General features: G+C 38.2%; 1 protein-coding gene across 1 annotated transcript; it reads left to right on the top strand.

Annotated features, from left to right (window-relative positions):
• The first annotated feature begins 1,083 nt into the window (after positions 1-1,083).
• Cd160 (CD160 molecule) lies at positions 1,084-7,533 on the top strand. The gene is given in 4 exon segments (XM_013509328.1): positions 1,084-1,102; positions 1,975-2,229; positions 2,232-2,352; positions 6,440-7,533. Coding segments are annotated over 4 exon segments (651 nt in total). The 3' UTR covers positions 6,696-7,533.
• Positions 7,534-14,398: the final 6,865 nt, after the last annotated feature.

Genomic DNA, 14,398 nt, shown 5'->3' with positions numbered 1-14,398 from the left:
CGAGCATCTAAAAGGTAACTTTGAGGGATAGCACTATGGTTCTATCTAAAATACACGAGTGTCTCTATATGCCCCTTGTCCCACTCCCCTCTCCAGTACACCTGACTCGATTTACTCCCTTACTTCCACGTAGATGGACTCCTGTGCCCAAGCCCTCCTCCCTCCATCACGCTCTGGCCAGCCAAACTGGTGCTTGGAACAGGACATGGTCTTGGAGCTCCAGAAGGTTTTGTCTAGTTGATCCCTCTGCGCTTTCAGAAGTGTGAGGCCAACGACACCAACAAAACAACATTTACTTCGAGTTCCTAAGGCTGCTGACAACATGCAGAGGACGCTGATGGTGTTTGGCAGAGACATCTGTACCCTGGAATCCTGCTGACACCTGTGGACATCTGCACTCTGCAATCCTGCTGGCACCTAGGAACAGACCCAAGCAGAGACAGCCATCAGAGAAAACCCAGGGCTTGTGGGGAAGGATGGATCCCATACAATTTTTTTCTGGTGGGGAAGAAAGGACTCACTCTTCCTGATACTAATGACAGGGTAAAAGATATACTTTTCATTAAAACTAATATTATTGCCCTCTTCAGCAAAAATTCTGCCTCTTCTGTGTGTTGCAAAGAGCCTGGTTCTCTGGATCTCAGCTAAGATTCCTTCAGGCTTTTACTATAACTTTATCAAATCCAGGTTTAAGATCCATATGCAATAGCCTCTCAACTCAAGCAACCAATTTAAAGACAGTGCCTCAGTTTATTTATAAGGTCAGAACAATAATACCTGTCTCTATGACCACAGAATAGACATATAGGAAAGCACTTTAATAAAGACCCTAAAGTAACTAGTTCCACTCGGAGAATAAAAACAAAACCACTTCTGAATTAATCAACGGTTGGGATTGCAGGTTTTTGTCCCTCAGAGATGGGTTTAGCACCTACTCATCTAAGAGGGAATCTTTTCCAGTATCTCTGGGGCAGCTTCCATCTTTGCTTCCTCAACATTTTCATGGGGATGAATTTAATTTACTATACAGTGTATGCGCAGAGGAAGCATAAAAGGAAAACAAGCCCCAGGAAGGGAAAGGAAATGGTACCCTCAGAAGCTGGTGAGTTTTTAGCAGAGCTGGATTTAACCAAGGTTGGGTTTTTACAAGTAATGAAAGACAGTAAAGCCAAGGGAATTAAGGCTGGACAGAAGAGATTATAGCATTGGACCACAAAATACAAACTACATAAAGTGATGTAAGGAGCACAAGGAGCAGTAAAAAGGTAAATGGATTAGAAAATTAGGTCAGAGACACCACCAGGCAAAGCATCCTCCTGGGTTAACCCAAATGTCTGTTTTCTCCTATTCTATATCTACACTGTCAATTACTTATGGAGAAAATAAAATCTAAAGAGTGGCACCATCAGCAATATATGGTCTTTGGATGTCAGTTGTCCCTCAGTAATTTGTCTATTTGTCCAGTCAGTTCTCACTGATACCATTTAAAAACTGCTCTCCTGTCTCAAAGGTCTGTATCTCTTCCTTCTGTTTTATAGAAAAACTATTCATCCTTCAAGTCTCAACACAACCACTACTCTGAGAAGTTTTCCTAATTATTTCAGACAAACATAGGAATCTCTAAGATTCCTCAAGTATACTAATTATATAATTGAACTGTAATTTTTTGCTAATCTATCTTCATATTAGGCTATAAACCCCATGTTTTATTCATCCCAGCCTTGGCCTAGCAGCACAGTATGGAAGCTTTAAGCATATTTAGTTTGAATTTTCATATGCCGGGTGAATAAACTACTTATTGGCAAAGGAATAGAGCAATAATTTGCCTTTAGTCATTCAGTCAGAGTTAGAATTTATGTTTCCTGTGTGTTGGTGTCACTTCCAGGTGACACGTCTACTGCTAAGGATCAGTTATGGTGGGATTTCAGGAACTCTACTGACCTCCCATGGGTAACTCTTCCATTCCCATTTCAGGATGCATACACATCACCAACTCAGTGTCACAGGAAGGACAGTGACTGAACTTAATTTGTACTCTGTGGCATAAGAAAGAAGCAGAGGGGTTAAATTGGTTTTGTGATAGGTTGCGAGACTGTTCACCTGAAACCAACATGGAATAGTTGAGGCCTAAAAGGGATCCTGGGACATATGATGACAGTGAAAAATCATCTCGGTTGGTGTTCACAATAAGCAAAGCCACACTGTTGGCCAGTGGGACCTATCAGTGCTGTGGCAGAGGCTAAGTTTGTAGCTTTAGGGTCATTTTTCCTCTGTTCTAGTCACAGGTGAGTCCCAAATACTCCTAACACCATCAGATGGGATAGCATGTAGGGCAAACAGCTCAGGATACAAGTAGATGTTTCAAGCTATGGATAGGTGGTCCCTTTCTTGGGAAATGTCCTTCCTATTATTCAATCCTTTACCAACACTCCCTCAGCAGATACTGCCTTTCTTTGAAGCACATATACAAAGGTAATCTCATTTTGTCTTTAATTTTAAATGCCTTACTGGAGTGGTGATCCCAGTTCTATTGAGAGACTAAATCACAAAGAGGTAAAGAGACCTGTCTAATACCATTTTACTGGTGCTAGAAAAAGCAGATGCAGGTCTGGAATTTAGGCCTACTGATTTCCAAATTAGGGTTCTCTCTGAGATGTGACTTAATGTCTAAAAACAAGCAGAGAAAGAGATGGATTTGAGATAAAATGGATGATACTTAAGAAACCTTTAGCTGCAAGAAACAGAAACCCATTCAAGCCACTGCCAATCTGGGGAGGGAAAATAAAGCAAAAAGCACAGCTGGCTCTCATGAGTGCCATTTCCTAGAAGGGACATGTTATGGTTGATACACTGTGTCAACTTGGGAAGTCTAGAGCTTTGGCTAAGCGACTCAGCAGTTCTGCATCTTGGGGTAAAAAGGACACGCCCTTATCCTTCTGGGATATTGTTTATTGTGTTAATTTGACAAGTTTAGAAGGGTAACTATGTGACTCAGAAGGGAGCCAGGGTGCTTACTTTGTATTCATCCTGAGCCTGTGCAAGAGGTAGGCATGCAGAGGGTGTGGGAGTAGAGGACCACCCCCATCCCCCCAGAGCAGGTAGACTGCATAAAAAAAGGAACTGAGCAAGGACTGGCTGCTGGTTCTTTGGAGGAGCTCCGGTCTTCGCCTTCAGCTTGGTCGTCTCCTGGCTTCTGGTGCAGACTGCTGGGCTTCCGTCTGGGACTCTTCAGCCTTCTGGTATTGGCTCTCCGGCCTTCATCGTAGATTCTTCAGCATTCCTTCGCAGACCCATCAGCCTTTTGATACGGACTTGCATGGACACTGCAGCGAGCTCCAGGCCCGGGGCTGGGCTCTTCCATCTCCAGCGTGCAGACACCCTCTGCACGCTTCCTCATCCAACTCTGTAGCTGACCATTGTAAGCCAAACTTGTAATTCCTTGTACATTTTTTTATCTTGTATTATATCAGTTCCTCTAGTAAACCCTGACTGATACAGGACCCAAAACAGTTACTTTGGGATTCAGTTTCTTTAAGACAACTAGGCCCCTTATCTTTGCATATCTCCTGCATTCTATGCATGTTCCCCCTACTCCATTACCATTTCAGCATGGTCTATATAAGGCTACTCTATCCCCAGCTTTATTAAGCACCTAACAGACTGACTCTAGTTTTGGGGTTTGTTTGTTTGCTTTGGGTTTTGTTTTTTTGTTTGTTTTTTTTTTTTTTTTGCTTTTTTGAGACAGGGTCTCACTATGCAGTTCAGACCAGCTTTGAACTCACTTTGTAGCCCAGGCTGGCCTCAAACTCCCAATGATCCTCCTGCCTTAGCCTCCCCAGTGCTGAGATTACAGGCATGCACCACCACACCCAGCAACTCTGTTCTATTACCAGACAATAGATCAACCCTTCAAATTTCTGTGAAAAAAGTATCTCGTACCTACAATTCTATATCTGGCTAAGTGGTCAATGTGAGAACAGATATTACCAGACATGCAATGACTCAAGAAAATAAACAAGTAAGCAAAACAAAAACAAAAGACTTACCTTCCATATGAACTTCTCAAAGAGCTATCAGAGGAAGTACTTCAATGAAACAAAAGAGTGAATCAGTAAAATAGATAAAATAGGATCCAGAAATAGGAGATCTTATAGCAGAAAGGAAATTCTAAACTTAAAAAGGGCAGTTAGTTCAGAAGAGAGGAATAGAAAGAAGGCTTTGGAAGTGAGATTGCTAGGGAGTAAATGGTACTGACAGATCATCTTTCTGAAGGCCCATAATAGATGTTTAAGGTTAAATATATGTATCAGTAAAAAATTATTATCTTTAGGAAAAAGGCACTAAATATTATAAAAGAAACAGCACATAACTGCAAAAAGTATAGAATTATGTAAAAATTACTAATTTAACTAAAAACTGTGACATTATTTTTGGAAGGATTCAGAGAAGTAGGTAGAAAGGGAAGAGAACCATATTGCATAATGGAAAGTGAACAGCTAATATCTAAACTTCATCAGGAAGTGATAATATGAGCATATTATTAAGGAATATAATAAGACATCTCAAAGAGTTGGTGGTGATTATCCCTGGGGAATGAGCACAGTATATAAGGATACTATATTATTAATTATAGACTTGTAAACACTATCCTACTTCTTAAATTTAAGAAAAATAAATGTAATATAAATTACACACACACACACACACACATCCTGGCAAGGAGCCTTTAAGCAAACATTTTCATCATCTCCTATGATTACTAATTCAAAATTTATACTTCAGTCCAATTTGATCTAGGTTTCTTTCTTGTTTTCTTGTATCATCTTATGTAACATAGGCATAGAATTTAGTATTTCTAACTATCCTCCCCTTCACCAAACTCTTCTTTTATTGGCCTCAGTGACTCTGTTCTTCCCTACTTGTCCTATCTGTCTGTTTTTTTTTCTTCTCTGCTTTTGTTCCTCTCATCTCCCAAACATGACTGACTCCTCATTCCTTCAGCCTTTTCTATCTCTACCAAGTTTGCATCCACAAGTTAATATTTAACTTCTTTACAAACGACCCAGTAATCAACTTCCTCAGCAAGAACCTCTTTTCATAAGTGTTAATTAAACATTCCCATTGATAGCTGTACTCCTGTCTTCTAGATGTCCTGCTGTTTCCTCAAATTCAAAACCAAGCCTACCCTATCCATGATACTCAGTCAAAATCTGTGTTCCTCCTTTTTTCTTATTCCCTGTCCAGTCAGTTACTAAATACTACTAATTGTTTACATTTTCCCGTCTTTACAATGATGTTTTCCGGGTGTTCACCACCTAACACTTTAAATAATCCTACTTTTTTAACTGGTGAGTTTTTTGAAAGATCACTAACTCTGTCTTCATCTCTTTATATTTCACACCTCCCACAGGACCTGATACTAAGCTCTTCTGTTGCCTAAAAATTGGTGCACAAGGTACTGTTTCTTTCCAATCCTATGTCACTCCACTATCTTTCTAAAATGCTAATTGTACATGTCACATCATCACTCCAAGAAATGTAATGGCTTCTATCGAGTAAGTCTAAATTACTTCAGCCTAGCACTGCAGGCACTATAAAATTTCATTCTGCTCTAGCTAAACAGAACCAGTGAACAATGGCCCCCTTTCATTCATCTAACAAATACTTATTGTGATCTGAGGAAATGAAGCATAAAATAGTCCTTGCTCCTTAGTCTAGCATTCATATCTTTCTAATAGTATCTCAAGTATTTCTACTTATTATGGTTTTACCTAACAAAAAGTGCCTTTCATATTCTGTCAGCACATTTAAGTATCAGAGTTAGCACTTATGGATGGGCCCCCAAAACGGAAGGTAGGCTTCTTTTGAAAGGTGAAACAAGAAAGACCAGACAGGTAACAAATGACATAAACAAACAATTTTATCATGTACCAGTGCATAGTGTGTACCAGGCCTTTTGCTAAGTGATATCATGTATTATTTCATTTAATTGCCATGGACTTTTGAGGTAGTCACTACCACTAATGCTCAAAGATAATTTGTCTATGTCCACCAGTAAGTAAAAAGTAAAAGATAATTTGTCTATGTCCACCAGTAAGTAAAATCCAGATCTATTTCAAAGCCAAGATTTTAGCTTATGTTAAATTGCTTGATCTACTCCAGAGATGATTTATAAATGAGATTCAGAGATATCCAAGTCCAAAGTGACTTTGTTGTCTTAGTTGACTCCTTGGCAAAACTCTAGTATGCCTCCAAAGTCTATTTGCATCCCTAGTGTCTGACAAATACTAGATCCTGTATTTATTGCTGCTTAGACATATCATCACCACCCACGAATGTTAAAAATACTTTTTTGGGGCAATGAATTATGCCACAGTGTATTCTTAGAGATCACATAACAATTGTTCTGAGATGGTACAAAAGGACACACTGATTTCTAAAACCCTCTGTCAACCCACAACTTTCTTTTGATCCAGACAGATATGGTAATGGAAGTGAAACAAAGACAACACTCTGAGTTCAGCCACAGTGAAGGCCCTCCCAGTTCAGCCTTCCCACAAGAAAAGGTCTCAACGATGCTGGTCACCAGCCTGGTATCCCTTCACGGTATGTCCACAAGAACCTTAGGTACCCCAAGCAATGAGAATACTATACCTTCACCACCTTGGTTATGTTCCAAGAGGGGAAGGATGTAAAGGAAACCAAAAGAGGAGAATGTTTCTTAAGCCCTGGTTATCCACAAGAAAAACCAGTATTTGGATGAAACTGGTTCAAAGGTACTAAAGACTTCATAACACTGTCTTTAGGAAGACAGATGAATCAGACATTTCACGGGGTAGGAAGTCAGACTGTTAGTAAAGAAGGCCTGAGGAAGAGGCAAGTAAGTACCATTCAGCTGCTGCTACTCACTGTATGAACAGCAGACAACAAGCTGAGGAACAGATCTTTGGCTGTTATGTGAAGACTAACAAGGCAAAATTGAGACTGTCTGGAGGTAGATTATGAACAGTGCAAAGTGGGCAGCCACACTGATATATTAAATACTTATAGCTAACTCTTCTGAGTACAGTTTCTCAATATGAATGTTTTCAATATTAAATAACAAAAAGAGTGGAATGAACATTCAATAATTTATCATTATGCTTTTGCATAATAAGTAACTGGTAGAAGTTTTTGCCTGTCCTTGGCATTCTTAATTCCTTTTTATTTCGGCTTTCCTCAAATCAGTAAGTGCCAGTTTGAGTACCACCAGAATGTAAGCTCTATAAATACAAATATTTTGTCTTGCTCATCCCTACAGAAAGATAGTACCGGACACATAGTAGACTCACAACAAATCTGTTAAAGAACTTGTATGATGTGTCATACAACCCTTCCAAGCAAATACAGTATCCCAATTTCTCATCAGAAAATAGGTACAAACAAGTTAAATGTTGCCCTTCAAAGGAATTAATACAGGTTCCTTTTCACTCAAACATCTTACATTGTCAGCAAAATGATCTACTATATGCATGGAAGCACCTGTACCACCATCATTACCCTCCCAATTTTGAGATTACCTCCTCTGAAACAGGACCAGTGAATATTTTCTATTCACACCCTTGAACTATAAACCATAAAAAGAAAACACAGATCTTGGCAAGGACCTTCTAAAGGTAAAACTGTGTTAAACTCATATGTAAATATGAGTATCAAACAGTGTAACCTTTTAGATATTTATTGAGCTCAAATTTCCTCAGGTAGTTACTTGTAAAATAAATTTTATTTCTGTTTTTTTTTTTTTTTTTGGTTTTGGTTTTTCTCCGGTACAAGGAACCGAACTCACGACCTTGCGCTTGCCAGGCAGGCACTTTTGCCGCTGAGCTAAATCCCCAGCCCCTATTTCTGTTATTTATAAAATAAATTTTATTTCTTTGAGCACAATAAAAGTTCTAAAAAGAATAGAAAATTGAGTCTAGCCATACAACTTACTACTACTGGGCTGGGGATTTAGCTCAGTGGCACAGTGCCTGTCTGGCAAGCGTGAAGTCCTGAGTTTGATTCCCAGTACCCCAACAAAATAAAATAAATACTTACTACTACTTACAACATTTGACTTCCTCCTAAGTTACCCTAGAAGAAAATATATCTGAGTTCTATTCCTTTTTTCAGTCAGGTAAAGAATTAACCTTTCATACAAATATTTTTCTCCTACACCCAAGTAGCTTTCAGGAATACAAATGAAAAAGAAAAAGCAAGGCAGGAGCCAGGCTGGGCCCCAAAGAGCTTTGGAAGCCTCAGTGACCACACCCTGTGGCCCTACCCATGCACATCACAGGAGCTGGGCTGAGCCCTGGACAGCTTCAGAGGCCTCAGTGACAGAGCCCCCAACCCTTCTCCACCAATGTGGGAGAAAGGCTGAGTCCCAGACAGCTTTGGGAACTTCTGTGAGCCACTCCCACACCTCTCCCACTGGCGTGGGACCCAACTGAGCCCCTGAAAGCTTTGGGACCATTGGTGACTGTACCCCACCCAAACACAACATTAGGGGAGCCGCATTCAGCACCAGGGACCTTGGTGTCCTTGCCCTGCCACTCCCACACCATCATAAGAGTGAGGCTGAGCTCCAGGGAACCTCCAAATCTTTGAAATAACAAAATGAAGGAGTAAAGTGCAACCTCAGATCTCCATCCCACCCAGAACAAGTCCAGGACACATTGACACAGAAGAGCTTGGAAGTCATACACCTGAAAGTTCTGAAATGATAGCAAGTGAAGTAAAGAAACAACTCCATCAGGCCATAGAAGACACCAGATCAGAAATAATCTCTCAGGTAAAAAAAGAAATGACAATAATGAAAGAGCTGGTCAGCACATCCAAAGATGTAGATTAAAAAAAAAAAAAAAAAAGAACAGCACAGAAAAATGATGGAAACCTTGAATGAACAATATAGGAAAGGATTAGAATGCATGAAACAGATTCAAACAGATCTCCAGGAATTTAAAATTCCACTGAAAGCTGGCAAAACCACTTGAATGAAGCTGAAGATAGACCTTCAGACCTTAAAAACAGCATTGCAGCTAATGATCATGAAAGGAAAGATGTCTTAAAAATAAAAAGGAACCAGGAAATACCAATTCAGCAGCTGCAAGATGATGCAAAGAAAAACAATGTAAGATAAATGTCAACAAAACAGCAGACATCAACATAAATGACATAAAAAGACTATTTGCAGAAGTACTAGCAGAAAATTTCCCAGACATGGAAAAAAGAATCTGACATACATGTATATGAGGCATGTAGAACTCCAATTAGCCTTAACCAAAATAAATCTACATGCAGATACATAATGATCAAGATCCCAGAAATTCAGCAAAAGAAAAGAATATTAAAAACTGTTAGACAGAAGAAAGAGATCACTTATAAAGGAAAGCCCATCAGAATCATGGCAGATTTCTCAACACAAACCATCAAGTCAAGAAGAGCTTGGAGTGAAGTATTTCAGGTCCTAAAAGAAAACAACTTCCAAACCAAATTGATATACCCTGCAAAATTATCCTTCAAAATTTATGGGGAAATAAAATATTTCCACAGTAAGGAACAACTGAAGAAATCAACCATACAAAGAGGACTAAAAGATATTCTAGAAAGAGACATAAATGACAACAATTTCAAGCACAACAATAAAAAGGAACCACCAAGCAAAGCAAGCAATTAAACAGAGGGGGAAAAGGAGGAACCAATACCAGGAAAATAACATGACAAAGATAAGCCAATACATATCAGTTATAACCATCAATGTAGGTGGTCTCAATTAACCAATCAAAAGAAGTAGGCTGGCAGAGTGGATCAAGAAACAAGATACAAAAATATGCTGTATACAAGAAACAAATTTAACTCAAAAGGAAATTCATAGGTTCAGATTCAAAGGATGGAAAACAATACTCCATGTGACAAGAACCCAGCAACAAGCAGGAGTAGCTATTCTGTTTGCAGACAATGTGAATTTCAGACTAAGAATGATCAAAAGAGATAAAGAAGGTCACTATATACTTGTTAGAGGAAAACTGCAAGAGGAAGAGATAACAATCATAAATATATATGCACCAAATGTAGAAGAACCCAACTATATAAGACAAATTTTAGCAGATGTTAAAAATCAAATAAGCAGTAACAATCACAATAGGGCACTTTAATACCCCATCAGCACAAAGGAATAGATTAACTAGACAAAAAATCAGCAAAGAAATAACAGAACTAAACCAAACTTGTGGACAAATGGACTTAGTAGACCTTTACTGAGTGTTCCACCCAAGATCAGAATACACATTTTCAGCTGCACATGGGACATTCTCTAAAATAGACCATATTCTAGCACACAGAACATGCTTAAGTAAATGCAAAGGAATTGAAATTATCCCATGCATACTGTCAGACCATAGTGCAATGAAATTGGGAATTAATGACAAAAGAAATTGCAAAATTCCATAAACACATGGAAATTAAATAACACCCTCCTGAATAACTAATGGGTCATAAATGAAATTAAAGAAGAAATTAAATGATATTTACATTCAAACAAAAATGCAGATATGACTTACAGGAACCTGTGGGATGCAATGAAAGCAGTCCTCAGAGGGAAATTTATACTGGTGAATTCCCACATCAGGAAAACAGAACAAGCACAAATAAACAATCTTATGCTGCACCTCAAGCTTCTAGAAAAAGAAGAGCAAGTCAAGCCCAAAGCCCAAAGAAGGCAGGAAATTATAAAGATTAGAACAGAAATTAATGCAATAGAGACCAAGAAAACAATACAAAGAATTAATGAATCTAAGAGTTGGTTTGTTGAAAGAATAAATAAAACTGATAATCCCCTAGCCAACCTTATCAAAAAAGGAAAGAAAATACTCCAATTCATGCAATAAGGAATGAAAAGGATGAAATCACTACAATCCTGTAGAAATACAGAAGATCATCAATACCTACGTGAAAATCTTTACTCTCATGGGATGGAAAACAGAGGAAATGGACACATTGCTAGATACATATGAATTACCAAAGCTGAATCAAGAAGATATAAAAAACCTGAATAACTCAATATCTGCCAACAAAATTGACAATGTAATACAAAAACTTAGCAACAAAGAAAAGCCCAGGTCTTGATGGAATTCACTGCTGAATTCCACAGAGAAATTTAGGGAAGATTTAATGTCAATTCTTCTCAAACTGTTTGATGAAACTAAAAGGGAAGAATTCTCCCTGACTCATTCTTGGAGGCAAGTATTACACTGATACCAAAATCAAAGAATGACCCAACCAAAAAAGACAACTACAGGCCAATCTCTCTAATGAAAATACATGCAAAAATTCTCAATAAAATACTAGCAAACATGGGGCTGGGGATTTAGCTCAATGGCACAGCACCTGCCTGGCAAGCACAAGGTCATGAGTTCAATTCCCGGTACCAGGAAAAAAACAAAAATGAAACAAAAAAATACTAGCAAACAAAATGCAGCAAATCATCAAGATTATACATCATGACCAAGTGGGATCTATCCCAGGAATGCCAAGATGGTTCAATATACACAAATCAGTTAATGTAATACACCATGTCAATACAGCCAAAGACAAAAATCACATGATCATCTCAATAGATGCAGAAAAAGCTTTTGATAAAGTCCAACACTCATTCATGATAAAAACGCTACAGAAAATAGGAATAGATGGTCTTTACCTCATTCTGATAAAAGCCATCTATGACAAACCAACAGCCAACATCATACTAAACGAAAACCTTTTTTTTTTTTTGGTACCAAGAATCTAACTCAGGACCTTCTGCTTGCCAGGCAGGCACTTGTGCTGCTGAGCTATATCCCCAGCAACATCATACTAAATGGACAAAAACTCAAAGCTCTCACTTTAAAATCAGGAAGAAGACAAGGATGTCCACTGTCACCAGTCCTATTTAATATAGTTCTAGAAGTATTAGCCAGAGCAATTAGACAAGAGATAGAAATAAAAGGAATAAGAATAGGAAAGGAAGAAGTGAAATTACCATTATTTGCAGATGACATGGTACTCTACATAGAAGACCCCAAAAACTATACTAAAAGGCTTATAGATTTAATAACCAAATTCAGTAGAATAGCTGGACACAAAGTCAACACTAAAAAATCAATAGCATTCCAGTACACAAACAACAAATACACTGAGAGAGAAATCAGGGAAACCACACTTTTCATAATAGCATCTAAAAAACGACATACTTAGGAATCAGTTTTTAAAAGGAAGACCTATACAATGAAAATTATAGTACTCTGAAGAAAGAGGATTTCAAAAAATGGAAAGATATTCCCTGCTCATGGATAGGAAGAACCAACATTGTGAAAATGGCCATACTCCCAAAATTGCTGTACAGATTCAGTGCAATCCCAATTAAAATACCATTACTATACTCATAGATCTAGAGAAAACATTCCTAAAATTCATCTGGAACCAGAAGAGGCCTAGAATAGCAAAAGCAATCCTAAGAAACAAAGGCAAGGCAGGAGGCATCACAATCCCTGATTTGAAATTATACTACAAAGCTACTGGGATAAAATCAGCATAGTACTGGCAAAAAACAGACCTGAATATCAGTGGAACAGACTGGAAAATGCAGCCACAACCACAAACCCACTCAGCCACCTTAACTTTGACAAAGGGGCAAACAAACTCACTGGAAGAAAGATAGCCTCTTTAATAAATGGTGCTGGAAAAACTGGCTTTCTACATGTCAGAGACTAAAACTAGACCCATATCTTTCACCATGCACTAAACTGAAGTCAAAATGGATCAAAGATCTAAATATTAAAACAGAAACACTAAATCTACTGGAGGAAAAAATAGGTAGAAATCTTGAAGACATGGAGGTTGGCAGAGAGTTCATGAACAAAAACCAAACAGGAAATACTTCAAGAATCAACAGCTGGGATCTCATCTGCTTTAAAAGTTTTTGCACATCAAAAGAAATCACCAACAGAGTAAAAAGAAAACCCACAATTGGGAAAAAATTTTAGCCAACTGTCCCTCAAAGGACTTCTATCTAGAACATATAAAGAATTAAAAAAAAACAGTCCCCCCAAATGCAAAGACCCTATCCAAAAGTGGGCATCTGAGATGAATACACACTTCTCAGATGAAGAAATACAAATGGCAAATAAATATATGAAAAAATGTTCAACATCATTGGTCATTCAAGAAATGCAAATTAAAACAACAGCATGTCTGTATGTCAAATTCTTTTTTTCTACCCGGGAAGTTTTCTGCCATGACATCTGTGGACAATTTTTTAGTATCATTTGTGCTATCTCTTGCTTTTTCTTTGACTCCAGTGAATTTTAAGTTATTCTTCTTTGTATCATCTAGCACCTATTGTATTGATTTCTTGTGGTCTCTTGCTATTTTTAAGAAATCTTTCTTTTTGTGATTGCTAGCTGCAAGCCTATCTTCTGTATCTGAGATCCATTGTCCTCACATTGGCTTAATCTGCTGTGAGTACTTTCAATGGAATTTGTATTCTCCTGGATATCTGCTTGAATCTGCCTTACAGATTCCATTTCTTTCCTATGCTGAGCATTCATGGCTTCCATTATTTTAAGCTCCTCTATTTTTTTCTATGTGTCTGCTCTGGTCACTAAACATGGTTTTCATTGTAGACAACCGTCTCTGCAGTTATCTGAGAAATTATTTCTGATTTGATTTTCTTCTAGAGCCTCATTCAATTGCTTTGCTGTTACCACTTCAGAGAGGCCAGGTGGGTGGCTTTCAGATTGTCCCACCTCATTGCCCCCTGGGTTTGCCTTTGGTGAACTAGATATCTGGGGTTGCATCTTAAGTGTCTTCTTATTTTATTTTCTTTTAGTTTAACTCCTGGGGTGTTGCTTGTAAATTGCCTATGGTGGTTTACTTCATTGCTATTATTTAGAACCCTTAGGAAATGACTTCTCAGAGGTATCTTCCAGGTGTAGCTGGCTTTTAGGTTTTGAGTCTGTTGCAAAATCCAAACTCTTCACCTTGTTGAGGGCAAGAAATTGCTGCCTGTTTGGCCTAGGCCCTAATTCTTTGGCACTGTACCACAGTATTTTCTCTGACTCTTAGTCAATCTCAGTCATGGAATACCAGGAAGAACAGCTGTTGAGAACAATTCTGTCACTTTTAGCTACAGTGGTACCATCAGCAATGACAAAGTATTAAGCACAGCCTAGAAAATGACAAACTGAGCTATCGATTAATTTGCCACCTTTAACTGTATGGACTAGATTTATGCTTATATAATAAAATCTAAAACAAACCAGAAATTTATATGCAGTATGCAAGTAATATGTCAATTTTTCCCTCAGGGGTTAAAATTTAAAATGAGTTAGGGAGAAAAAGA

This window comes from Chinchilla lanigera, unplaced genomic scaffold, assembly GCF_000276665.1.
Source record: "Chinchilla lanigera isolate Chin_1 unplaced genomic scaffold, ChiLan1.0 scaffold00167, whole genome shotgun sequence".
In the NCBI taxonomy this organism is placed as follows: Eukaryota; Metazoa; Chordata; class Mammalia; order Rodentia; family Chinchillidae; genus Chinchilla; species Chinchilla lanigera.
This window is presented reverse-complemented; position numbering and strand designations above follow the sequence as displayed.